The sequence below is a fragment of the Lemur catta genome, chromosome 11, assembly GCF_020740605.2.
Source record: "Lemur catta isolate mLemCat1 chromosome 11, mLemCat1.pri, whole genome shotgun sequence".
In the NCBI taxonomy this organism is placed as follows: domain Eukaryota; kingdom Metazoa; phylum Chordata; class Mammalia; order Primates; family Lemuridae; genus Lemur; species Lemur catta.
The window spans coordinates 4,689,905-4,717,736 of NC_059138.1; the positions used below are offsets into that span (position 1 = coordinate 4,689,905).

The 27,832-nt window shown below is 56.3% G+C and overlaps 1 protein-coding gene across 7 annotated transcripts in view; it reads left to right on the forward strand.

Moving 5' to 3' along the window:
* Nucleotides 1–27,832, forward strand: part of PRKAG2 (protein kinase AMP-activated non-catalytic subunit gamma 2) — a 242,932-nt gene that overhangs the window by 107,274 nt on the left and 107,826 nt on the right. Inside the window, exon 1 of one of the 7 annotated variants that reach the window (XM_045565354.1) lies at nt 893–1,588. The exons of the other annotated variants lie outside the window; for them this stretch is intronic. Within the exon in view, the coding sequence (XP_045421310.1) occupies nt 1,495–1,588 (94 nt within the window). The 5' untranslated portion in view covers nt 893–1,494. Of the gene's footprint in view, nt 1–892; nt 1,589–27,832 lie in introns of those variants that run through there. 7 annotated transcript variants of the gene reach the window in all.

Here is a 27,832-nt window from a genome sequence, read left to right on the forward strand (position 1 = left end):
GTTGCGGTTTTGAATGTTATCCCACCCTAATGGGCGGCCAGGGGAATCCAGGCTACTAATCTGTGGTGTGGGAGTGATTTAACCGCCTGGTGTGGTCTTGTTCTCACGTGGACAGTCATTTGGGGGGAATCCGCCCAGATTGCCTCGCCATTAGAAGCTCAGGCTGTCAGAACTAGATTAAATCTTCAAATGACCTCCCATCTTGGTTCACAGAGGGGGAAACTGAGGCCCAGGGATGGGAGGTGACTTTCTCAAGGTCACAAAACTGGTTAGTAGCAAAGCAGGTAACTTCCCTTCATCTAGTGAAGATATAAGCAAAAGCAGCTGAGAATTTCTTATCCGGTCTTGTGCTTCTAAAGTTTGTTTTTTTAGTTGCAAAACACGCACAAACTAAACATTTTATTTTGTTTTATTAGATCAGAAGTTTGGCTTAGGCATCGAGGAGATTCGAATGCCGGTCCCGGTTCTGCCATTGGCTGCAGGACCTTGGGCAAGTCACATCCCCATCCCCAGCCTCAGTTTCCCCGCCTGTGAGGGAAGGGGGTTGGCCTAGATCATCTCAGAAATCTCTTCCAGCTCTGTCATTCTACAGTTCTCAGCAAGTGCAGAGCTCAGCTTACGCATTGGCTGAAGACCTTCCGTTAAACTCCGGGGGAACCGTGTCCCCCCCTTAAAGGCGGCCTGGCTGCTCTCGTCGAGCAGGGCATGAGCCGAAGCAGCCCCAGCAATTTCCAGCCCAGGCGCTTGTGGCTGCCCCACCAGGCAGCAGCCGGAGCCTTCTAACCCCGTGGGGCCCTGGAACCCATGAATCAAAATAGTTGTGTGATGTCATGTCACAATGGGAATGTGCTCCGGCCAATTGGTGCCAAGAATTGTCTGTACAGGGTGGTTTCCTTTTACAGTCTTTTTAAAGAGACATCACGCAGAGCTGCACATGACTCTCGGGCTCGGGCTTCCTTTGCCTATTTGGTCTTCCCTCCTCTTTTAATTTTAAGGAGGAAAAAAAAACCCTGAAGAGTATCAGTGAGCAGCTGACCTTAACTACATCAACAAATCCCCTGTGAGGTTCTGTTGGCGCTTCCGGCAGCTTCTTGCCTACTTAAGGACAGCCGGGCTGACGCTCCCGCTGCTGTGGCCGGAGGTGCAGCCCCGTCAGGACTGCTCAGCTCCCTGGAGTCTCGCGGACGCCAGAGAAGGACTGCAGTGGGATTGCCCTGCCTGTACCCGCAGCTGCTGGCCCAGAGAGCGACCCCCATCCTGCCAGCTGCTGGCCGGGAGAGTGAGCCCATCCTGCGGGTGGTCCGAAGGCCCCCAGTGAGGACCCTCAGACTCACGGGCTGCCACGCTGAGCTCTTGGGGAGCCGCAGCCGCCGGGCGCCCCATGCCTGCATGCTGATGCTGCATCTCTCCTGGCTCCCAGCCACCTGGGGCTGACACCAGTTCTGCGGGTCCTGATATGTTCACCTGTCACCCCTCCTGTGGCCACAGCTACCCATGAAGCGCTTTGGAAGTCTCAGGGGCAACAAGAAACACAAGGACCAAAACCGAAGCACGGAGAGGCGCCAGTCGGAGCCCCATGGCCTTTTTGGTAGGACATTGCCCTTCCCCCGATCGCCCGATGGTCTGTGCCAGGGGAGGGAAGCCCCGAGGCGCGAGCGTGCACACACCCTCCGCAGCAGGAGCTGCTTCCAGCCGCTCCCTTCACTCCGCGTGCCCGGGAGGCAGTAGGTAGAGGAATGATGGAGAAGTGTCTCCTTAGTGACGTGTGCTGCCCAGCGTCACTTTGTCTGAAGCTGTTTTCTTTCTCTTGCCCCACCTGGCCCAAGGGGGTTAGTGATCAATTGGATTGTCATTCATTTAGACATAAATAGTAGCTTGGAGGAAAAGCATGGATGGAAATTGTTTTCAGCTGTTGAAAATGAAGTGTGTGCGTAGAGGAAGCTATTGTCAGAGGTCAGGAAGAAGGAATTCTGCTCCCCTGGTCCTGTGGCTGAGTAATCTGACTGATCAAAGGTTAATGTGGGCAGGGAAACCCCTGCCTAATTTGTGTCCCCTGGGGAGAAGCTTGCTTTGTGGTCTCCCTGGCTTCTGGGACATTGTACAGCTCCTCCACGTGCAGGGCTGGGGTCAGTGCAGTTGGGACAGGTGGGGAAGCAGCTGTGATTCAGTCTGTCCAGGGAGCTGCAGGCTTGAAGTGGATTTTGCCCGTCTGGCTGGAGCTACACAAGTGGATTCCAAAGCCTTCCTAGCTTCACACCTGGTTAGGACCTGCCCGCTCAAAATTCGATGGTAGATTCAATTGATTAAGAATCAGAGTTAGCCCATTACTGGTGTTACTGTCCGCATGGGTGGGAGATTCCCGAACAGACCACTGTAAGGTGGAACAGCAGGGTCGGTCCGCACTCCGATGCTGTCATTTATCAACCCAGTCACCAGGGTTGGGAAGACACAGCCCAGTGGGTGAGTCAAGGTGGGGAAACTGAGGGGTGCATGAGACTGTGTCCCCTGAGTGGCATGTGATGTGTTAAGTGGCAAAATGTTGTCATGATGTGTAATAGGGAGCTAACTTTGGCAAAACAACCAGGCAGTAAATGAAAACTGGAATAGTAAGAAAAGAAAAAGGTAAGTTTAAAAATCTGTATCTCTTGCTACATCCGGTTCAACCAGCACTTCTGGACAGCCTCTGGTGGGCTCAGTGTCATGTGCGTACGCAGGGGAGTAGCAGAGAAGAGGACAGTAGTTTTTGAATTCAGGAAGTTTTCTGAGAAAACCCCAGAAAAAGAACTAGAGCGCAGTATCTCACTGAGCGAGCGCGAGGGTGAATTTACACGGGAATGGCGTGCCCAGCCCCGACCGACCGCGGAGGGGAGGGATGGACATCCTAGACTGGAGCTTCATTGACGTGGTCTAAAAAGGAGACTCTTATTTTACATAATGAAGTAACAAACACTCATCTGCTATACAATTAAATCTGAACCTATTATTTAACTAAAAATGTGGTTTTGCTGATGGAGATGGGCAGGCTCATTACTAGAAGCCTATTGTGTGCCAGACAGTGGTTTCCCCCCTTGTGTTTAAGAGTTGGCTGTCATCCTGTCTCCTGCGCCCCGAGATCAAAAATAATATTTACATCTCAACCAACTTTATAAGAGCTCATATGCAAATGCCAGCTCCGACCACAGGTTCAGGAAAATCAGGCCCCCACCAGAGGCTTCCCCTGGGATTTGAAAGCAAGCAGCCCCTGCAGCCCGGCTCGGGCCAAGGCCACTCTTAGGCAGCTGGAGCCCAGGGGCCTGGTGCACGGGTGGTCCGACTTGGGTTAGAGTGTGGGCGGGGGGAGTCAGGCGAGGATGCACTGAGTGAGGAAGACGGTCGGAGTGTCAGCCCAGTCTCCCCCCAGCTCCCCGCCTGTCTAAACCTTACCCATTTCTCCAGACCCGGCTTAACGACTGCTCTGTGTGAAACCACCCAATTACCTGTCCTGTGGCCTCCTGGCTGCTGGAGGACGGGGACCGTGTCTGCAAGGCCACGCTCTGTCCACAGCTCCAGCTCACGGCCTGGCAGCACCTCACGTGCTCCAGAAAAGCATCGTGGGTGACGTGACAGCTGGAAAATACTCCAGGAAGGATTGTTCCAGGGCTTTGTGTCTTCAGTCACCTCTCGGCAGCGCCCTCTCCTTCATGCAGTTATTCCTGGAGCTAAAAGGACGTTAGATGAGGCGCCTTCTCCCAAGAAAGCTTGTGTGGGGGTCCTGAAAGTGCCTGTCTTTTACTCATCCTCCATTTCCCCCCAATGAAACACACTTTGGCGGTCAGCAGGGATCCTGCTGTGTTCTCTGTTTCTTCTGTGGCTTTGTCGGTCTTTCCCAGGACCCGTGGTCTCCTCTGGTCCAGTTGGAGGGGGAGCTGCTCCCACGGGGACGAGACGTACCTGTTTCATCTGGTGGCTGCCTGTGATTCCTCAGGCCAGAGACACATCTTCTTTGTTACACACCCCCACATACGTGCACATGTCCGTGTACCCACACACATGCATGTATACACACACACACACACACACACACACACACACACACACACACACACACACACACGGGGCTACCCCCACAGCCTCTTGACTGTCCAGAGCAACCAAGACAGAAGAGCGAGGCCCCGAGACCAGAGTCACTATGTCCCTTTGCACTGGCCTCTGTGCAGCGCTGTCATCCGGAAGTCCGCATCTTACTGGAAACTTGAACACTTCGGCCTCAAGACAGACCCTGATGGGCGCGCTGACTCACCAGCACCCCACTCTGCCCCGTGGGCCCCCGCGGCAGAGTGCCAGGGAGGCCGCATCCCACACGCCAGGGAAGCCCCTGTCTCCGTTTCCGTGCTCCGGGGCTAGACAAGTGACAAGCTGATCATAGGGAGTAATTATTAAATAATCGGAACTAGAGTCCTAAGCAGTCCTTCCCGGGGACAGCTGGGGACAGGCACGGGAGGGCGTGTCAGGAAGCAGCATCTTGTCCTTGAGTTGCCGCGGTCTGAGTGAGACTGGGGTCCGCACCCCGGACCACCCTGCTCTCACCACCTGCCCCCGAGCCTGCTCCCTGCGACTGTGTGACGACTTGACCAGAACGTCCACCTCCCTCACTGCCCCCCAAGGTACGTTCCGGCCACCCCAGCACTGCTGGCCACAGCGCTCTCGTCCCCTCAGTGCGAGCGGAGCCCTTGGCTGCGTGTAGCTCTGGGGGCAGCGTCAGGCGCGCACAGCCCCAATAGAGGGCGGGGCTGAAAAGTGACGAGTGACATCTGTGGTCTCTCCCCGCTTTCTCATGGTCCTCACACCGCCTCTGGCTGCCCATCTGCCAGCCTGGCTGCTGGTGTCCTGATTCGCTTTCCTTAAAATATCCCAATATACATTTAACTTTTTATAACGGAAATTTTCAATCATATGCAGAAGTGGGGAGGATAGTGTGATAGCACCCATCTGACAGGTGGCACTGTGCCCAGTGACAGGTGGCACTGTGCCCAGTGTTCTGCCAGGCCCACCGGCATCTGTGGCTGGTTGCTGCTCCCACCGTAGGGAGATGGCAGAGAGCACTCTCAGGGGCACGTGGCCCAGGGAGGGTGGACAGAAAAATGAGGGGTTCTTAAATTGCAGTAGAAGACGCATAACACAGAATCTCCACCATTGTAAGTGTCCAGTTCAGTGGCGTTAAGTGCATTCCCCTTGTGCGTCCCTCACCACCGCCCCTCTCCAGAACTCTTCTCTCCACAGCTGAGACTCTGTCCCTGTTAGACACTGGCTCTCCGCTCCCCCCACCCAGCCCATGAATGTGACGACTCTAGAGACCTCACAGGAGTGGAGTCATGCAGTGTTTGTCCTTTGTTTGGCTGTTTAGGCAGACAGGTGTGTTCTCGTGGTGAGGTGGGGGTGGAGCGGCATGGACGCAGGACGAGGGGTTGGCTCGTGCAGGAGGTGGGGCGGGGGCTGCATCCCAGCTAAGGCTTGGGCAGCGGGGAGGGTCACGCAGATACCTGTGCTCAGGTCCTTCCGGCGACGGAGAGGCCCAGGCCCCGAGGAGGGAGGGCTCGGTGTGTTCTAGGGACGCTGGGGGCTGCTTTCCTCTGTAGAGCCCGACTTCTGAGCAGAGAAGCTAGACGCTGGACAAACATTTCCCGCTGGACGGCGGATGTCTGAAAGCATTGAAAGACCATAGGGCGAGATTGCAGAGCCTGGTGGAAGGAATAAAGAAACAGGAAAGAGGAAGATTCGTGCAATGTGATGAATTTTAAAAATGCTGGCTCTGGATGATAACAGAGAAGCCTCCCATGGCTTGGGGGCCCGGGGCTGGGGCAGAAGCCAGGCTGGGTGTGGGCCAGCCCTGCTACTCTGAGACCGGGCCTGGCCCAGGGCAGGTCCAGGGGTCCAGGGGGCCCTGGCGTCCAAGGGTCATCATCTGGGCCTCCAACTTCCGGGTGGGATCAAGAGCTTGGTACGTCCAGAGAGCAAGATGAATTTGTCCTCCAGTAATACTTTGTCTTCTAGTGATTGAGAAGAAAAAAGTATACAAAGCCCAAATGCGGTTAAGAACAAATCGACATGAATGTCCCTGAGGGCCAACGTGGCTCTGGCGCTGGGCAGAGGCCTTGGCGCTGGTCACCGACGGCCTCATGACAGTGCTGGTGGTCCAGGGCAAAGCCCCCCTGGTAAGGTCAGACACTGCTCTTGGCCTGGAAGGTCCCTGGGCTGAGCAGTGCGGTGGCCTGCAGAGAACAGAGGCTGGGCTGGTGCAGGGGCCGGGCGTCCAGCCTCGGGTACCTGGGCCCAGAGCGCTACTGCGGGAGGAAGAGGGCGAGGGTTCAGACAGACTCGGCAGGAAGGGACAGAGAGCCGGATCACTAACGTGCTTGGCCGCCCCCTCCCCCCCCCAGCGTTTGCCTGGAAGAGGTAACACTGGTCAGCTAAGACCAGCGATCTCACATGGGAACAAATGAGCGAGAAAACCACGCAGGCTCAGCTCAGCGTATTTTCAGCCTTCCTGTAGCTTTCCTATCTGTAATCCACATAATTTCTAGTTCCTCCCTTCCAGGAACTTTCGGTTTTGCTGGGGAGACAAGTCCAAAACAACCAGAAAACGGCAGTCCCATCTGCTGAACTCTGAGCTTCGGACGCTAGGGGCCTAGTCTGTCATTCTGTGTTTGGTGCCCATGAACTTGAGGCCTTGGGCGAGCACTGCAGTGCGGGTGGGCTCCGCCAAGGGTTTCTGAGAAGTTCTCCAGCAGTCAGCGTGAAATGCATGTTTTTCTGGAAGCATTTATGGTGGCAAATAATTTATTGAGAGTGTGTGTGTCTGTGTATACATGGAAACCTTTTAATGTCTGCCAGTACAGAGCAAAGGAAAAGGAAGATGCCTGGTATAGACAATGGGACGATGTGTTTTTAAATGTCGGTTTTGTTATTATTCTGATGTGGTGAGGCCTAGAGACCAGGAGCCGCTGCCACTGGAAAGGGTTTGTTACTCATAGCTCCCCAGGGGCAGGGGCGCCCTGCCATGGGGTGGGGCACGGCGTGGGCCAGGAGGCCAAATTGTGGGCAGGAGCCTTTGTTGTGGTTTCTGGAGGAAAGACCGGCGAGGCAGCAGCCTTAGGGTTGGGACTGTGGATAACGTCAGCAGGCTCTGGGCTGTCCCCGTGGGGTGCCCGGCCCTGGGGTGATTAGGGCCAGGGTACCTGCCTCCTGGAAGTGTAGGAGCCAGATAGCAAGGCAAAGGCAGGCGCTCCGTGTTCAGTCCTGACTCCCGCTTGGTTCTGCTCCCCTCGCCCTGCCCGGTGCTGCAGTGCCGGGTCTCGCCTCCCCGGTTCCCGACCTGGGTCACCCCCACGTCCCCAGCACCTAGATCCATGCCCCATGGCAGGTGCTTCGGACACAGGTAGAAGGCACCTTGCTTCCTCCTTGCCTCTGTGACACGTGAGGAGAGAGAGGCACGGAGACAGGAGAGGAAGCACACACCTCAGGAGTGGGCGAACGCCCCGCGGTCCGAGCCAAGGAGAGGGCGGCCCTGGGCGAGAGCGGGCCCTGGGGAGGGTGTGGCCGGGCGAGGGAGGGCGGGCAGCCCAGGAGCGGGGAAGGCCCAAGAGGACGCTGCGGGGGCAGGGCAGCCTGGCAGTTCAGAGCAACCTCTGGAGCTGCCCGTACTACGCAGGTGTCTCTTTGTCCTCGGTGGCAGCGTCCCTCCCTGGTGCTGGGAGAAGCGTGGTGGCTGTGGCCCTGGGTGGCCTCCGCTCCTGGCCTTGCTGTGGAGATGAGCCCGGCCCTCGCCTGGGGAGGGTCCTCACACCGCGGGGTCTGCCCGACTAGGGGCGGGTTTGTCGGCGGCAGATGGAAGGGAAAGTGGGTTGTCCCCCAACCAACCAATAATGGGACCCTTGCAGCCACCCTCCTGGAGGCTTCTGTGGCCCAGCATTTGACAGTCCCTAATGCACCTCTGTGTTGTCTGGGTGCGGAGCAGGGAGCCCTGGATCCCACCACCCCTGAGGACAGCTGCTCTGGTCGGGGTGGCTGAGAGGGGCCTCGCTTGAAAGGCCCTTCCCCCACCCCCCTCCAGGTCCACAGCCCTTTCACGGTATTTTCCGGACTCTTTCCCAGGCTCTCCAGAATCTGCAACTGTCCCACCCATTTTTGCAGTTAAACAGTTACTCAAGGCAGCATCTGATTGGTCTAGCTGGGCATCTCATTAACCTCCTTGGGTGTGGAGACTGTCTCATTCTTCTCTGCCTGTGACAGATTGCTGGCTGTTACCCACATTTCTGTCCCTCGTCTTCCTCAATAACAAGACCCCTCTTTTCATTGTGTGGCAATGTATGTGCCTCAGTAGGCCACGTGACCAAATTGTTCAGTGAGCTGTAAGTGAAAATGTTGTTTAGACTTATGGGAAAGCCTCTTAAAAGAAGAGAGAGGTGAATCGCCCTTTGTCATTTTTTTCTTCCCTTTGCCCTGAGTATAGATGTGATGGTTGGAGCTCTGGCAGCCATCGCGGCCCCCAAGGTCACTGCTGAGAATGAAAGGCACACACTGAGGATGGTGGAGAATAAAGATGGGAGCCTAGGGTGCCACTGCAAAGCTGTCACTGTAGGCCTGGACTGCCTCCCTGTCAGGCATCTTTTTTTTCTTTTTTTTGAGACAGAGTCTCACTCTGTTGCCCGGGCTAGAGTGCCATGGTGTCAGCCTAGCTCCCAGCAACCTCAAACTCCTGGGCTCAAGCCATCCTCCTACCTCAGCCTCCCGAGTAGCTGAGACTACAGGCACATGCAACCATACCCGGCTAATTTTTCTATTTTTTGTAGAGATTGAGTCTGTGTGTTCACGCTCCTGCAAGCTGACTCGCTTCCAGAAAACTCTGACATTCTCAATCTAGACTAAAACACTTAGACCTGTGGATGCGTTAGTGTACAAATAGGCCATGCTCTTGAAATTGCGGTTTCCCTTTTGTGGATCTTTAAATATTAATACTTAGCTTGAGAAGAGCCCACTGCACAGAGTGATGGACATACTCTTCCGGCCAAGGTGCACAGGCTTCAGACTGGGCTTTAGGGCTTCTGGGTCCAGCCTGGCAGTAGCTGTGAAAGGCGGGCTCCTCACCCCCCCGGGCACACTCCTCTTATGCCGCATACCGACCGCGTATCATTGGGTCAGCCAGACACCAGCAGATTGTCTATCAGTGCGTTTATTGTCCTGCACGTTACGCTGGCCCTGGCGACAGGGTGCGGCACGTGGGCCTGTCGTCTCGTCGGGGTGAGGGGGTCTGGCTAAGAGAAGGCCACGGGCCATGGGCGCTGGCGCCAAATGCTCTGGGGCTCGGTGGGAGTTGAGGCGGCATCTGTGCTGGAGCCCGTGGTGAGGCCGGATTGGTGGAGACGCAGAGGGGAGGCGCAAAGAAAAGTCCAGAAAGGAAGACAGGGCCAGGTTTTAGGAAACCTCGAATGCGGGGCTGGAGAGTGCAAGCCGTGAGAAACTGGCCCTCGCCGAAGGGGTCTGAGCAGGGGGGGCGCGTCCTGAGAGTGCGGCGCAGGGAGGGGGCCGAGGCTGCCGGCCTGGCCGTGTGTGGCCGAGGCAGCTTGTCCCGAGTGAGCCGACGTCCTCCAGGGACTGGGCGGCTCCGCGTCCTGCGCTGCCCGAGAAAGGGGCTGCGGGTGCACTGAGGCCCAGAGGCAGCCCTTTCCCACACCTCCTGCCGCTTGGCGATGGCAGCCCCGTCCCTGTCGGCTGCTGTGACCCCTGCACAGGCCACGTGTGGGATACTGTGTCTCACGCTCGAGAGACAGACATGGGAGGTGAGAGGCCACGCGGCAGCTGCGCCAGGAGGACCAGGGACCGGAGAGAGCAGGGATGACGAGGAAGCCAGTTCAGGAAGGGACACTGGGGCAGGAATGTGGCCGGGACCCTGCGTGCTGGCCTGGGTGGGAGGTCACCATCAGCTACCAAGGACGATGTCACACGGTGTGGCTTCTAGGATGTTTTTATGTTTGAGAACTCCCTTAAGGCAGGTAAAGTAGGTGGTGGAGGTGGTGTCCCCTCCCACGGATGGGGAAAGTGAGTCCCAGGGAGGCCAAGAGATGTGTCAGTCCCACATGGCAGTCTGCAAGATGAGTCTCAGCCCACCTCCAGGCAGGGCCGTGCCTGGGAGATGGGGGGGCCACTGTGTGCTCCTCCCTGTCTTGCCATCACAGGACACCCCTTCCCTGCCGTGGTGCTCACCCGCACTCACGGGGGATGCAGGACCTGAAGCCCCTGGGCCCTCCCTGCTCCTGGCTCCTCGGTGGCCCAGCCTGGCCAGCCCTGGGCTTGGTCACAGAACAGCTACGGCTGATGGAAAGGGGCAACAGGAGTGGCTGCAGCCTAGAGGTGACCTCTGAGCAGCTGTGGGCAATGACCCCGATGTCTGCTTGGTGCCACAGAAAGAGGCGAAGGCCACTGCAGCTCCAGGTTGGTGCCTGCAGGCCAGGCAGCCCCGGGTGTGCCAAGCCTGGAGAGTGATTAACCTCACTTTCCGGAGCCTTCCAGAGTCCACTCATGGTTACCTTAGCTCCGGTCACCTGCTATCCCAGCCTGCCTTCCCTGGGCTCATCCTCCACTTCAGGGCTCCCGTGGCTGCTGGTGGAGCCCCCGGCGTCCACTCCACCCTGGTGGCCTGGGTGGGGTCCTGCCTCCCCTGGAGGTCCCGATGCCCATGAACAGGTCTGCCTCAAACCCCTCCAGCGCCGCACGCCTTTTGGCACAGCCGTTTTGACACTTGGCTAACAATGCAGTGCTAGCTTTTAAGGACTTTTAAGGCAAAGTTTACTAAAGTATAAGCACACGGGAAAGAGCACAAACCATCTGGTGAATTTGCACAAACTGCACACCCTCCTGTAACCGCACCCAGCAGCCTCCCCGCTCCCCCCCGGGTCAGTGTTGTCTGGCTGTGAACATCGTGTGATATTTATCTATTTGTCTGGCTCCTGTCACTGGAACGTTGTGAGACGCAGCCGTGTCAGCACGTGGGGTGATGTCCATCCGCTTTTATCGCCGCGGGGCCCTCCGTTATCCGCACAGAGTGCGTGCGACTCACGCATCCCCCTGGTTGTTGCTGGACGTTGGGGTTTCCAGTGTGGGGCTGTGACGAGGGGCACTGCTGTGCGTGTCCCCGTACACGGGCTGCCTTCCTGCTGCGCTTGTGCTAGGACTGCCGAGTAGGGACGCACATGTGCAGCCGTGGTAGACAGTGAGGCCGCGTCAGCTGTGTGTGTCCCGCCTCCCTGGCGACTCTGTGAGCAGGTGCCGTGTCTTCTCTTCCCCGAGCTTCCGGACCCGGTGCCTGGCACAGCACGCCACCCCCTCTGCCCACCGTCCGCTCTGCACAAATGCAGGTGTTTTTTCCCGCCTCATAGTTGAAGTTCAGTGTCCGTCCCCAGTGAAGCCCCCCGTTCCTGTGACCGCAGTGCCACGTCCTGATCCGCTTCCCCACCAGCCAGACTCGCTCAGCCTGTGAAGGGGACACCAGGAAGACAGCAGGCGGGACCCCGGTGGGTGGGGAAGTGCCCCCTCCAAGCCACGTGCCTCCCTGGTTCCGAATTGGGACGTGTTTATGACTGGGAGCTGCAGCAGGACCTGGTTTGTAACCACCCGCGGTCGCCATAGCAACTCCTTACTTATACCAGCCTCCATGCTAAAAATAGATCACCTTCATCCCTAGGATAGAAAAATCAAAGAAAATCGAAGTGGGGGAGGGCCCCCACTCAGCTGCCAGGCCCCAGAGGGATTTGGTGGCCTCGTTCACCCCCACCCAACCGCAGAAAGGGCCGGGCAGGTGCAGGCTGCCCCCCGCAGCCTCGGACCCCGGGATGCGGGGGTCCCCCACACTTTGAGCCTCTTCTGTCTTCTCCTTTTTAGTCTGAACTACAGACTCTAGAACTATTATAAACCGGCTTGTTTTGTCTGGGTTGTATTCAGTTTCTTAATATTAATTCTATGGGATTGTAAATATTTTCACGGGCAGGGACAGTCAGGTGGTGGAAAAGTTGGCGTGGACGGGTGTGCACTGTGGAGAGGGTGGGTGCAGTTTTCAACTATCCGAAGGGCTGCCCTACTGAGGAGGGATTCATCACCCTGTTCCCTGTGCCCCTGGGAAGACAGAACGCAGCTCCACGGGAGGAGAAATACCCTCCCGAGTGATAATCTGTGTATTTGTTTTTAATGCATTTGGTGCATTTTTTGAATCATGAAAGTAACATAACGTTTCAAAATGTCTAAAAGCTGGGAAAACGTTCTAGAAATGGCTGCTTTGGGCAGGAGGGGGGCGCTGCGTGGACCCGGCGCTGCTGGGTCCCGGCTGTGGCCCAAGGCAGCACCGCTTTGTGTGTGGGTCAGGTCGGGTTGGGGTGACAGCACCCCCCGCTACGGCAGTGAGGGCCCGGTGAGGAGAGGAGCGTCCTGAGCACCCGCCCCACACACGGTGGGCGCCCCGCAGCCTGCCTTGTTCCTGCTGGGGGCGGTTAGCATCAGATGGGAGATCTGAGACGTGCCCTGGGGTCCTGGCCCTGAGATGCGCCTGGAACAGAGCACAGGTGCGGGCGAGTCTGACACCTGAGACCGAAAGGTGGAGAGGCTGGACCACGGCTCCTGCACAGGCCACGGCCGGCCAGGGACTAGGACTCGGGCCTTCCTGGGGGCCCTCTCTGCTCCAGCGGAGCCCGCACTGCCCGGGCACTGAGGGACACAGCCACTCCTTTTCTTAGGTATTTTTTTTACTGTAATAAATATACATAATATGGAATTTACCATTTTTAAGTGTATACTTCAGTGGCACTAAGTACATTCACATGTTGTACAACCATCAGAACTTCATCTTCCCAAACTCTGTCCCCATTGAACAGCGACTCCCCGTCCCCTTGCCCCTCCCCAGCCCCTGGCAACTCCATTCTGTAATACTTTCTATCTCTGCGCATTTGACCACTCGGGGATCCTCGCGTAAGTGGAATCCTCGCGTAAGTGGAATCCTATAGGATTTGTCCTTTCATTGCTGTGTTACATCGTCTAGCATAATGTCCCCAGGGTGACCCATGTGTACCCTGTGTCGGAACTCCCTTCCTTTCTGAGGCTGAATGACACTCCGTTGTGTGTATTGACCACACTTGCTTGTCCGTCAGCCCTCAATGCCCACTCTTGTCATTATCCTGCCCAGGCCGGGGGGTATGTCCTTTTGAGGCAGCCTTGTGCCTCTGGGCCAAGGATGGGGCACCGAGCGCTCACTTCCCAAGTGGTGAAGGGAATCGATGCGTCCGTGGGCCCAGATGGCCGTGACGGCACTAGGTCCCCGTGGGCTCCAAGGCAGCTGCCTGCTGTGAGACCTGGAGGCACAGTGAGTGCCCCCCCCCACATCCTCACACTCTTGATTCTAAAAGTGAAAGCCCAGGCTCGGGGTGGGGGGAGTGGTTCGGCCCCAGCATCACTCTGTGTCACACTGTCCCACGTGGAGGCCTTATGCCTCGGGAGACCCTAAGCACGGATGAGCCCCCACACAGACGAGGCAGGAGACCGGTGAGCAGGAGCTGCCCTGGGCTAGCAAAGGCGCAGGGTCTGGAGTCCCAGGCACAGCCTGGGTAGGGACCCAGGGCTCAGGGGGCAGCAAGGGTGTCTGAGGAGCCCAGGGGTTTCTGGGAGGGAGGCCACGGGCTTGGACCAGCCCTGCCCTCCGAGGGCTCGCTCGGGTGTCCCCATCCCAGGGACTCTGGGCGGCATGGCTCATGGGAGCCTCCCTTTCTCGGAAGTCTCTGAGTCACCTCCTTCCTGGAGAGGGGAGAAGGGGGGCAGGTACAGTGTCTGCTGATGGCAGGGTGGACAGATACCCCACGGAGACACGGCTCACCCTGGGCTTGCGAGAGGGCTAGGAAGGGGCGGGGGCAGCCCTTTTCCTGTCAGTCTTGGGGGGGTGCCTGAGACATGGACGCACCCCTCGGAATGCTACGGCTGGCGGCATCAATGGCTTAGGGAGATGGGAAAGCTCTCGTGGGTGTGCCACGTGAGACCTCCCCCCTCCACGCACACGCCTCTTTCCAAGACTGCGAGGGAGCCCAGCCCCTGAAGAGCTATGGCTGCTTCTCCGTGGGGCAGAGACCACAGTGGGCCCTGCTGCCGCTGGGATCCCGGATGCAGTGGGAGTAATTGGGTCCCTCGGTGGCAGTAACAAGAGTCACCAAGGCAAGGTGGCGGGCGTGGTCACCGTCAGGGACAGCAAGTCAAGCAGCATTCGGAACAGTCTGGATCGTGGAGACCCATGGCAGGGGCTGGTTGATCGTGGTGTTCCTAGAAATGAAATCGCTGGGAGCCCACCGAATCCCAACTCCATCTGTGCGAGTGGAGGGTTCTTTGAGTGAACAAGAGTCTGACTTGAATCATAAAAACAGAGCCACGGCCCCTGAATCAGTCCCCAGACCTGTGCCAGTTTACAGACCCAGCACCCCTGGAACGAAGGGGAGTCTGGGTTCCCTTGAAGACTCCCGATAGTTTGTGCTGTTGTCTCTCTCCATCCTTCCCCAAAGGGACCTACGGCCTCTACCAGGGCAACTGAGCACTGGGGAAAGGGAACTAATGAGATTCTGGAGGCGAGAGGACATTCCAGGAGACCCCAAACATCACTGTGGCCCACACCAGAGCGGGGCTTGTGGAGGGCGAGGGGCAGGAGCTCCCCAGCTCTCGCGGGGCGTGCACCTTCCCCTCCGCAGCCTTTGGTGCCCCCTTCTCGGGGGCAGAGCCCGGGCGTGGCTGCAGGGCGACAGGGGCGACAGGGCTGGAAGCGGAGGCAGCTGGAGGGTGAGAGGGCGTTGGGGGAGGTGAGGAATGTCACTCCACCAGGACCTGCCGGCCTCTATCTAATCAGCCTCGGCTGTGAGAGCAGCACATCCATAATAAGAAAGTGCCGGGGACTGCCCGAGGATGGGGACTGGTGTTGAGCTGTCGCTGACGGAGCGGAGGCTGCAGCATGCGTTCTCGGTTCCCTTGTGCACGAACCTCGCAGAGCGCCAGGGCCACTGGCTCGTTTGTCCCACCGGGGCCTTGCTGGCATTGCGGGAAAGCAGACGGATCCTGCCCGCCGCCCCAGAGCCTCCTGCACCTAAGCCAAGCCCTTCTTTCCTCAGTGAGAGACACACCCCAAGGGGAGACCCTGGGGAGGGAGAAGGAACAAGTGACCAAAATAGCTGGAGCAGGTTTTGGTGCCCAGAGGCGAAGAGGAAAGGAAGCCAAGGGTGACGTGTCCTGTGTCTGGGGAGGGAACACTGGCAGGTGTGGGGCGGGGAGGGGCGGGGAGGGCAGAAGGAGAAGAGGTTTCCAAACAGAGCTGCAGCCTGTGCAGCTTCGTTCAGCGGGCTGGGGCTGGAGAGTAGCATCTAGCCTGGCTCACAGAGGACTCCAGGGGAGTGCCAGGGCCCCTGCACTGGGAGGCACAGTCTCTGGCTGGGTCCCGTCGAGTGGCACCGCACATCTTGGCCTCTCCCAGGCTCCTGCTTGCAAGTGGGTGAGCTGTCATTGCACCTCTTTTACAAATGAGGCGCCTGGGGTGCAGATTAAGTGATTTGCACAGCACCATGTAGCTGAATGTGCTAGAAGTTTATAGATCGACTTCAATCCCTAGAATGTTTGTTTAAATGTATACGCAATTGAATGTGTAATACATGTGCATGTTAAAACATTCAGCAAGGACAGCAAGATCTGTGGTAAAAAAGTAAGACTGTCTTTCACGCTGGACCCCAGGCCCCAGTTCTGCCCAGAGGCAAGTTACTTCATATCCTTTCAAAGATAATCTTGCATTTACAAATTTCTTACTTTTTTGTATGAATGGTAGCATATCAGACATACCGTTCTGCAACTTGCTTTTTAACCCCTTAACAGTTTGTGCCAGCAATCATTTCCCTGTAGTACAAAGGAAATGCCACCTCCTGTTCATGGCTGCATACTACTCCACGGTGTAGACAGCCTGTAAATTATTTAACCAGGCCTCTAGGGGTAGAGCTCTTCTCAATCTTTTGCTATATGTATTTTTAAATGTTGCAACAAATGTTGTTATCCATACTTGCATGCATTGTGTAAATATATCTGTGAAATAAATTCCTGGGAGCAAAATTGTTGGATCCAAGAGGTAGACATTGCCAAATTGCCCTTCGCAGAGGCTGTGCCAGTGCACACGCTCACCGGCACCAGCAGAGACTCGGTTCCCCACACGCTCACTCACGCACTGTGTTGTCAAAACTTTTTGACCCCACACTCAGCTGGACCGCGGGCTCTGGGCTGCCTGCGCTACTTTGCCCTTCTCCAAATGCACCGCATGCTCCCGGTCTCTGCTTTGTGCTGGCGCTGTTCCTTCTGTCGGAGTCATCTCCCACCCCGCTGCAGGTGCTCTTTGGGAGCATCCCTGTAGGGGTCTTTGTCCCCAGCGCACTGGTCTGTTTCCCCCCCAGCCTGCGGGATCCTGGTTGGTGCCCAGCTGGTGCTTGAGTGTTTGTGGAGTGAATAAATGATGGAGCCCGGGGCACCTTAGGCCTAGGGAAATGCCTCCCCTGGTGGATTCTATGTCATTCATCCTCCCACTTGGGTTCAAGGAAATTCAGCAACTCAGGAAATTTGAAGATTTCTAATTTTTAGGTCCCATGGAATGTGAGCCTAAGCTGAGACCCCTCCAGTTATGATATCTCCATCTTGGGGTGCCCTGAAACCTCAAGCAAGCAGCCTCGCCCGGCCTCCCCTCCAAATGTCCACCCTGGGCCTGATGCTCCAAATCTCTGCTTTTCACTCCCTCTTAAAAGTATATATAACTTGAGGTATATTAAGATTCAATTCACATATTGTGCCATTCGCCATTGAAGGTGCACATTCAGTGGTTTTTAGTATAATCGCAGAGTTGCGAATCCACCTCCACAATCAGTTTTAGAGCACCCCATCACCCCAGAAAGAAACCCCACACCCTTTAGCCGTCCCCCCTCGTGTCCTCCCACCCCAGCCCCTGGCAAGCGCTAATGTATGTTCCATGTCTGTGGAGTTGCTCCTTCTGGACATTTCCTGTAAATGGAACCATTCAGTGTGAGGCCTTTTGTGACTGGCTTCTGTCACTCATCATCATGTTTCCAAACTTTCTCACTGTTTGCCTAAGGATGCCCTGAACTTAGCTCCTTGGGAGGAAGGGTTCCAGGGGAAACCAGACTACACTGGACCAAAACCCTTTTATAAGGTAGCAAAGTCTCGGTCAGATCCGAGTCCTCACCCCATTGGAGAGGATGTCTCTGGGGGCTAAACGAGAGAACCAACAGGTAGGAAATGCTGGTTAAACCTCCCTGTGCTGCAGCCACCTGGCCTAACCGCAGGAGGTGCCAGGAGGATTCTGCAACAGATATGACATTCATATGCAGGAAACCACTGCTGGCTCACCCACAAGACAATGCTACAGCCATGGCTTGAGGAATTCTTGAAATTGATGTGTGGGAAGGAGTAGTCAAGGAAGCCTACAGGGAGGAGGTGGCCTTGAGCCGGGCCTTGCAGGAGTGTCAGTGTTGCAATAGGCAGATAAGGGGAAAGAATCTAGGGCAGGGAGTATGTGTAGTATTTGTTTAGAGTCGCCATGGGGACAGGGAGACAGGGTCACAGAGGAGCGGCAAGGCCAGCGAATGTCTCTGAAGGCCATCTGACAGCAAGCACTTGCCTACACGTGCTCAGTGGGGCACTGCCCGCCGTGCGCACTCGGGGCTGAAGGTCTGCCCACTCCAGACGCCCGCGCTGCTGCTCCCCGGCCGCCAGGGTAGAAGGTCCTTGACCGCCCACATGGGTCCTAGTGCGGGCCCCACTGTCACGGGGTCGGGCATCAAGGGGGACACTGAGTGAGCATGGCCACGGCGTGGCACCGCTGGGGCAAGTGTTGGCCAGTCACCCCGGGTTCCCGCATGGGAGGCCTCTGAGGGAGGATGTGCCTTCCCGGAATGGCGCAGCGGCCCCTGAATTGCTCTGCTGGCCGTGGTGCCGGCCCCGTCCTTGGTGTGTGCTTGCTGCTGTTTGAGCTCTAGTCCTACATGGAAAGCGGCTCCAGGAAGTCAAAGGCGGGAGGGGCATCCCCAGCCACGGAGAGGGGAGAGGGCCCAGGCGTCAGGAGGGAGCCGGTCGGCTGGGACTCGGGAAAGGGCCGAGTCGTGGGCGGGTGGGTGGCAATGGTGACAGCGGAGAGAGGAGAGAAGACAGAGCCCAGGCTTGGGAGGAAGGACCGGGAATCGGCCAACACCAAGGAGATGACATGGCCAGGGCCTTGGCTGTGTGCTGGGCCTCCGAGGCCGTCCAGGGTGTGGGGTGCACTGGCCCTGTGGGCGTGGGCCTCCTCTGGGGTTGCTTAGCAACACGTGCCTCGGGCAGCCAGCCTGCCCTAAGGGATTTAACAGACTGGGCATCTCCCAGGTGCTCAGTGGAGCTGCTTGTTCTCCAGACCATCCCTGGGCCGGTCGCGGTGCATTTCCGGTCGTGTTGCTTCAATGAACTTATCGTGTCTCTTAATCTGGACGACAGAGCCTGAGACCAGGACTTGGGTGCAGGCTTTCAATTTGAAGGGTGACTCCAGCAAGCAGGCAGGGAGTGGGGAGAGTAGGAGGGGGCAACTTGGGTGTGTTACCATGGTTACCAGGTAGCCATGGGGCATAGTCCTTGGGCATCCTACTGTCTCAGAGGTGCCCAAGAGGCTGGGCCATTGCCCTCTGCTGTCACTGCCCATTGGCTGAAGATCACCCCTGGGATCTTAACTGCTCTTACTTTAGGGCAGGGGGTTCAGGTGTGGGCTGAATGGGCACCTGTAGCTTCAGAGAAGGCCCTGGGGCAGTAAGGTGGGGGCCCCATCTGTAGCGGGGACTGTCCACCACGGCCCCAGGTGGAATCGGAGTGGCTCCGGCTCCCACCTCACCCCTGAGAGGCAGGTGAGAGACCCCTTCTGTCTCCTCCACTCCCCCTCCCCCTCCCTCCTCCTCTGTCCCCCCTCCCCCCTTGGTGCCCCTCTGCCCATCTGGATGGGGCTCCTGGGCCCAACGTGCATCGTCCAGCACTTGACGGTGCTTCGTTTTCCAAACAGAAGCTCATGGTGCTTGACTTCAGGGTGTGAAGGTCTGTTCTGAGTTATCTATTCTAAGAAAATTGCTTTCCATAAATAGCAGTAAGAATGCAGTCTGTGTCACACCCCCAAAGATTTAATTGCCTCTAGACCAACTTCCTGAGCCAGCAGCCTCCACCGGCTTCTGGAAAGGGCCGTGGTCTGGCTGTGTTAGGCGGACTCCCCTGCTTGGGATGCGTCTGTGGCTGGAACTATGAGAAACTTGAACGACAGTATTTGTCTCAGAGCAGGAAGTCCAGGGTGGGGCCACGTTCTTTCTCTCTGTGTCCACCTGTGCTTCAGCTACCTTTCCTCGCAGTCACAGTGGCTGCCAGGAGCCACTAGAGCAGCCTGTGTGTCGTGTTCTGGGGGGAAGGAAAGAAGAAAGGATACCTGCTCCCAGGAATGGCCATCCTCCCCTGATTCCGATCGGACCACCGCAGAAGCGCTCACCCTGGGCCAGGGTGGGGGCCAGGCCCATCCTCACTCCCACCGGGCCAGGGAAGTGCATCCCCTGGAGACCCAGAGGAGCCCAGGCCTGGGCCGGGGCCAGACCCGGGCAGAGCGAGCACAGCCAGTCAGGAGACTCCTGTGGCCGAGACACAGGCTGGGGTAGTGGCCCTCCAACGGTCCACCTCAGGGGGCCCCAACGAAAGAACAGGCCCCTGTCAGTAGGCACGGGAGCCAGGCCAAGGTGTGACCCGGAGCCCCACTTGCAGGGTGCCCAGCAAATCCAGGGACGGGGCAGAGCCCCAGGCCACATAGGCTCTGGTAAACCAGATGGGACAGATAGCACACCCTTCACAGGACAGAAGGGACAGCGTCCTGTCGGCAGGACCCAGGTACAAGGCAGAGCCTCGACACACTGCAGGCAGGTCCTACAAGAGGCAGACGCCAGAACGGGGCTCAACCTGCGAGAGCTGTGTTGGGAGAGCTGCTGGGAAGGACCGAGGAGGAGGCAGGAGGAGGCAGGGAGAGTCTGCGTGTGGTTCTGACACCTGTGGACACCTCGGGCAGAGAGGAGAGGGCAGCGAGAGTCCCGGCTGGTGGCACAGTTCTGAGAAAGTCTCGGCCAGTTGGGTGGGAAGTTGCTCAGGGGGTCCCAAGGCCAGGGGAACAGGCCGATGCTCGCCAGTCACCCGCTGGGGGTAGCCTGGGCGCATGTGGGGGATGGGGTTGGAGGCTTGAGGGGGCGTGGCCTCTGCGTGAAGGGGGCGGTGTCTTGTAGCCCAGCTCCCCCCAGCAGGAGGTCTGAGCAGTGGGTTTTTGTGACCCCCCCCCTTAAATCCTACCTGCCCAAGGTTATAACGTGCACAAGAAATCGGGCCAGGGCTGCGCGTGCCGGGCAGGGCGGGGGCGTCCCTCTTGCTGTGGGCTTTGCTTCTGCACTACACCGCTTCCACCACCGCGCTCGCTAAGGGGTAGGTCTTGTCTCTCCGAGCAGCTCGCGGGTGGGGACAGAGTCCCCTTCAGCACCCCGTCTCCAGGCTTCAGTGCCTCGCACTTCACAGGGGCTCAACCGATACGTGTGGGTGGATCGATGCGTCTGAGCTCACAGAGGGGTCCCCTGTGGATGGGACAGCACCTGGCGAGACAGCAGGAGGCACCTCAGGAAAACAGCGAGACAGGCAGCCCTTCCAGGCCCGGGAGGCCGATGCTGGCAAGGGAGATGGTGCCGGGCTCTGTGTTTTAGAAACTGCCTCCTTGGAGGAATTCCAGCCCCTGACTGATGTCATCTCACTGATTCATGCGCTTCGCAGAATGAATTTATATGGAGCATATTATTCGTTTGATTACGTCTATGCCTGTGTCCACATCTGATGATGGGGAAACAAAGTCCCTGTCTTCCTTCACAAGGGACAATCATGCACCTGTTAAGTGCAAGGCTGGGTTGAGTTCTGTGCGTGTCAAACACAGGAACAAGCTTGTGATGAGTCGGCTGCCACTGGAGGAGCCTGGAGCTCATGACACCAGGACTTGCACATTTAATCCCTGGCTGGACATGGTGGGCTTGCTCTGCTGGGAGTCCACGCTGTGACCCCTGCCCAGCCCCCTGCTTCTTAACAAATGCCCAGGGTCACAAAGACAGAATGACAAAGCATTATTTCCGGACGAAGGTCTCTATCCATCCATTTGGCAAACATTTGCCTGACAGCTAATAATAAATGCTTTCACACTTAGCCTCCTTTAGTCTCTGAGTTTTCTTAATAAAGGACAGAGAATCTCCGATTGAGGACCATATCTGACCCACGGGGGCTAATATCAACCTGTGAACTTCCTGGTTTGTGTATAGTTGTAAATGTTTAAAGTTCTTAAACTTTTATTATGGCAAATCTCAAGCATATGTAAAAGAGAAAGGTGTGATGAAGCCCTGTGTACCCTCCACTGGTCAACCCAACGACTGTCAACCCAAGGCCAGTCTTGCTTCCTCTCTGCGCACACCCACCTCCTCTGCCCCTGGGATTATTTTGAAGCAAATACCAGACATATCATTTTGTGTATAAATATGAAAGTTCCTTTAAAAAACATCCTTCCTGGAATCCTAAGAGGCGGTAGATAGTCAAGTTGCTCTGTGAACCAGGAGGGCCTGTGAGTGTGACACTGCGGTCCCCTGCCTGCCATTCCTCTCCCTCCTGTTTCCCTTGGCTTTGACCTCGGTCTTCTGTGTTTCTCCACCTTCTTGCTCCTCGTCTCTCTGGAATCATCTTTAACTCTTCAGCACCACCCCTGCCTCCACCCCCTCTTCCTCTTCTTCCTCTCCATCCTTCTCCCTTTCTTGATCTCAGCTCAAATTGGAATTTTTGAAGGATTTGCTTTTAATTGAGTAGAATTTAACATTGCTTATTCTTAATTTTAGAAGTAGATATTTAACAATTTATTTCACTTTCCTTTGTTACAAACTTGCTGTCTACTCTTGGGGCCCCTACAATATTTTCTTCTCTGTTGGTTGGTGGCCCTAAACAAAAACGCATAAGGTACGGCTGGACCACCGAGAGACGGCAGGGCCTGTGGATTGGAGGAAGGGTCTCCTTCTGCAAGCCCTCCCACGTCTCCATCTTGGTGTACATTTTCCTTGGCTTAGAAACCAAACGTAAGTTAAACAGCAGAGAAATAGCATCAGATGTTCACTGAGCATCGACTGTGTGCCAAGTGTCTTGCATTGTCTTCTGTGTTTCTCATGGCGGCCCTGTGACATTCACGTTCTGGTGCAGACACTTGCTCTGCTGCCCGGCTGGTAAATGGCGGAGCTGGGACCCCACCCAGAGCTCTGTAACCCCCACCAGTGAGCGCCACACCTTGGTATCTGTGAGAAGCCTTTGGGAGAACGAATGGGAAAAGTGCAGATTCTTGGACTCAGACCCCCAAATTGGTCTGGGCTGGGATCCAGGAATTTGCGTTTTTAACAAGACTTCTACGTGATTCTGATGCAGGCATTGTGGTAGCTACACTTAAACACTGTCTACATGGGTTAATAGTTGTTGAAACTGGATAATAGAAAAGTAGAGTTCAGCATTCTGTTCTGTCTACTTTTATATGCATTTAAATCTTTCCATACTAAAAAAGTAAAAATACAATACTGCAGTGCATACATGTGAAAGACCTGGCACCGTCCTTTTGAAAACTGCTGATTCACAGCCTGGCCTGCAAGTCAGGGACGTCGGAATTTACCAAGAGAGTCTGCCTTGGGCAGGGTGGGCTCAGAGATCAGAGCAAAAGAAAATAAACTTCATAATTCCTGCCGTTCCCAGAAGACAGTTTAAGGGTTTAGATTTGCAAACTAGCATATCCAGTTTCCCAGATGTCAGCCTCAGAATTCCTTCTTCCCGACCCCTGCCCCTCTGGGCTTTTTGCCCTTCTCGGTGCTCAACATGCTCAGTCACCCTGTCTCAACTGGACAGTGACACACAGAGAAGTCAGAAATCAGAAGCTGCGTGGGTGTTTGTAGGGGAACAGAGAGAACACCTCAAACCAGCTCACGCCCCTCCCTTGGCATGGCCACTTTCCCAAGCACGCATCGGTGCCCCATGAGAATAATTTGCTTTGGATACTGGGAAATTGCCGAAAATATCCTGTACCCAAATGAATGATGGAAAATGTAAATGTCAGTGGGATGAATTTGCATGGCCAGGGCATTTTTCTCCTCTGCAGCATCAGGCTAGGTGTAAATCTGCACCAGGCCTCAGAACTTCTAAGAAAGATGTAGATGGAGGTAGGGGAGGATTATCATGTCTTCCATGTCCTCCCCCGTGGCCCTGGGGCCCCTAGCGTGGGAGTGGTTCACACTCGTGGTTGTGACTCAGCGGTGACTCCGTTTTTGGTAGCAGGAGCTAACCTTGCTCAGCCCCTCCTGGATCCTGCAGCCCCTGGGTCAGGCCAGGGGGCACTGCCCGCCCTAGCCTCGTGATGGTTCTGGATGATGTCAGCTCACCCGGGCCAACGAGCTGTTCTGCTTTGTTACATTGGTGGAAGATGGTGGCTTTGTCTCTCCCAGGGGCCACGATAAGCGACCTTGCAGGGCTGTCCCTATGGTCACCATTTCCAGCCTTGTGGGGCCTGAGCATAGAGTCAGTTTCAGGGAGTGGAGGGGAGAGGTCGAGCCCCTCACGGGAGAGTAAGTGTGCACCCACCATTAACCCCAGGCTCACACAGCATCGGGCGGCAGTGGAGATGACAGGAGGGCACAGGTGGATGGGGGCCCCGCTGAGCTGTGGGTCATGTCACGCCTTGTGACAGGCCTGCTGTGGAGTCAGGCTTGGAGTCCCAGGTGGCACCTGACACTCAGCCATGCTGCCTCTGGGCAGCCACCCCTGCCACTGGATCTGCGTGGCTGCTCTGTCACCTGGGAGGTGGCCCAGCCGCCTAGTATGCCTGGGTTGCTGCAGAAAAGGGGGGCTTCTGGGTTAGCAGTGCCAAACCCAGTCCATGGGTCCTGGTCCCTTGAGTTTTCTTCCAGATGTGATGGGGCCATTGCAGATTTTGAGCAAAGGAGTGACGAGATCTTCTCTTGCTTTGAAGGCTGGAGCAGCCCCTGGGGAGAGAATAGACTGCGAGGGGCGTTACAGAGGCACTCTCTGCTCGGAGGAGCAGGCTGTAGGACTGCAACAGTGTTTATGCTCCTCAGAAGGCATCGGATACATTTACCACCTTTATTTTCCATTTCTTCCGCTCTCTCCAGTGGCAGGAAGGTCTCAGGTTGTCGTATGACTGAGGGGGACAGAACGCCTCCCGGGACAGCTCTGCTGAGGGCCGGCCCTGACACAGCAGTTACTAGAACTCCGAGTTCATTACTCAGGCCTCTCTGAGTCCAGTAAAAAGAAAAGAAAGAAAAACTAATAATACGCATCCTACTTTTCCTTCGCAATACTTTACAGCTGGCTCCCTGGGGCGTCAGAGGTAAAAAGCAAGCTGAGGGTGGGAGCCGGGCAATCCCGGGTTCAGGTGCAGCTGGGCCACGTGACCCTGGGCAGGTCCCTTGGCCTCTTCTGCGTTCACTTCCGTAGCTGCACGGTGGGGCAGCGCTGCCCATGAGTGGTGCTGGCCAATCCGCCTGCAGTGTTTCCATTGCAGGGACCTTTCCAGGTGGGGGCCCTGTGCAGTTTCCCCCCATGCTTCCATGCTGGGGACCACCAAGCACTGGCCCTGTTGGGGGTCGCTGGCCCGTCTGGCGAGTGAAGGAGGCGCTGCCTTTAGCTGTCTTGCTGTCGAGCTGCTATCCAGCCTGGACAATGGCACCTCGAGTTTGGGAAGAGCCTGAGAGAGGAGGACTGGGTTTAGTGACATGACCCAGTTGCTGTCCAGGTGCTCTGACTTGTCCTCCGACCACATGCTAAATGACCTGTGTGACTTTGGTCCCGCTGTTGAGTTTTCCTTCTGAAGCAGAGAGTGCAGAGCTCAGTACGGCTGGGGTGTCCAGGGCGCTGCAGGTGGGAAAGGCATCCTCTGTGTGACCGAGGGCAGAGCCGAGCCTTTGAGGCTGACCCAGTCTGGGCTGAGTGGAACCACCTTCCGTCCCAGTAGCCGCCTTTGGGACGTGCATTCAAGTGTCCTGTTCCCGCCACTCCCTGGCCAGGCCAGCTGGCTCCTGCTGGGCTGAGATGCCCGGGGAACCACAACAGGAATTGCGGGAAACACATTCTAGAGGCAGCCTGTACTGATCGTTTACGCTGCTGTTACCGCCCAGTCTGGGAGACAGCCGGAACGGGCTCACACCTTTCCTGTGAATGCACTCCTCGGAAGACAGCAGATTTATGCTTGAAATTCTATAAAAACCATAATTTGCATTTCAAGTTTGTGTCTTCTTGAAGCAGGAAGCAGATCAGGGTGGTTGTGGCTCACACTGGCCTCCTGTGATCCTGCTGGTGGGACAACTTGTGTCTTCCTGGGACTTATTCTTCATGGCAAGTCACTGTCCCTCAGGGGGAGATGCTCTGACTGCTTCAGGACAAGGGCACACCTCCCCCTGTTGCATGGTCTGGGGAGACCAGTGAGTTGCACATCTTGAGGATCTGACTGATTAAAGTCAGGGCAGGGTGGGAGCCTGACCTCCGAGTCCTGGCTGGGAGCAGGTTTTTCTGCAGCCTCACTGTCATTACCACCCACAAGCAAAGTTTACTTTCTCCTTTGGTGCTCCAGGGCAGAGAGGCAGGAGAGGACAGCAGTTAGGAGCCTGGATTCTGGAGCCAGACTTCAGGGGTTGGCCGGAGCTCTGACACCCACTGGCTGTGTGGCCTTGGGCGTGTCCTGTGGTTTTCCCTGAGAGGAGGAACTGCTGTGCTGGGCCATACTGGAGTCGTGTGAGTCCTCGGAACCTAACCTTTCACTCCAAGGAAGGATGCCACCTACTTCCGACCTGCTTTGCAGTGTACAACACAGCTTCACATACGTGTCGTTTTGTCTCTGCCCTGATAAGCAGACTCAAGAGACCCGGGTCCAGGCTTGAAATTCTGCCCTCGACAGCACTGAACTTGGGAGTTGGGGAGACGAGGGGTGAAGTCATAAACACGTGTAGGAATGTTAAGTAAAAGGCAGCAGGTGAGATGGCCTTGGCTGGGATGGGCCACTCTGAGGCTTGCCCTGTCCATGAGACTTCTGTAAGGGGACATCAGCTCACAGAGTGTGATTTAAGGAAAGAAGTCGAGGCTCTTACACTTGGATGGGGACCCCAGAGCCTGAACTCTTAAGCAGGGAGACGGAAATTAATTTGAACCTTAGACATTAGTTCTGGGAAGACCTTAGCAAACTCATCTTGGACAAATAGAACTGTTTTCTTTCTAGGCCCTTGTGAAGACGGATGGCACTTAACTGTCACATCTCTTCCTCTGAAAAGTCCCTATTTCCCTATGGCTGCCCAGACACAGCCACATGCTTGTGCCCTAACACGAGAAAGCAGATCAGGAGCTGGCCCAACAGGGACACATGGCTCCCAAAAGTCAGGCTTCCAGACAGAGTGAGGCAGGGTCATCACCTTCCCCTGTCCCTCCTAGACAGAGACCCGCGCCCCCCCCCCCCCGTGGTGACATGATGTGAAAAAGCCCCCAGTCTTGCCTGTGTTCACAGAACACCATATTACATACCCATCTTGTTCTCAGCTCCAGGACTGGACAAGAAGGAAGACAGACATAGCCCTCCCACTCTCTGTCTCCCTAAGGAGTGTCTGTCACAGACAGTCGGCTGTCCCCAAGCCCAGTTTTGTGTGATGGACAGATGTTTTCAGACAGATGCCGGCTGTGTGCTCAGCCTCCCGGTGTAATCCTGTTTGGGGCTTAGTGCTCTCCAGCCGGATTTCCCGATCGGATTAGCTTCCGAGTCTTACACATCTGTGTGTATGTGTTTTACGACCTGGTTGAGAAAAGGGAGCAAACACAATAATCCCTTGTTTTCTTGGTGTTGCTCACAAGGAAGTGAGCGGGCTTTCCTCCTATCAGTAGGAAGGAGAGGAAACCGGACATTCTCAGCCAGCTCTGAGCCCAGAGGGGTTTCCAGAGCAGCCGGATAACTCAAACGTCCTATCAGGTACACTGCAGAGGCCAGTGCCCCCCTCAGAGCAGCTGAAAGTATAACCCGGGCACATTTACATTTTATTATGACATCGAAAAATTCTCATTAACTCGATAATCGTCAAAAACACGTTCAGCGTTTGGCTGGCGATTTCAGTGGTGTCTCCCGCAGGAGACCGTGTCTGGTGCGCCGGAGAACCGCACTCAGTGCAGGGTTCTTGTTGCCCGTTGCCAGGGACGCCGGGGTAGGAACGCAGAGGACTAACAATTTGGGGACATGCACTAGATCTCAGGCTGTGGAACTGGCTGCACGTGGGTTCAACACCTGGTGCACTGGTCCCCGGCCTCACTTTTGCTGTGCTTCTCTGAGCAGTGACCTCGGGGTCTCTCCAGGCCCCGGCAACCCCGGGATGCACAGTCACACACACCTGCCTCGAGGGTGCTGTGTGGCCCGTTAGATACGGAGGCTGGCACGTCACGGGTGCTCCTCAAATGCTCAAGTCAGGCTCCTCCTCTCTCCTCCTCTCCCTGTAGTCTCTTTTGTGCTGAATAAATGCGTCAGATGAGAAGAAAGCAGCAATTCTGGTGATCACACGTATAGAGTGTTCACACAGCATCACTCGTAACAGCCCCGAAGTGGAAACGGCCCAGACGCCTTCAGCAGTGGGATGACGAGTGTGTGCGGGGGGTCGCACAGCGGCATGGC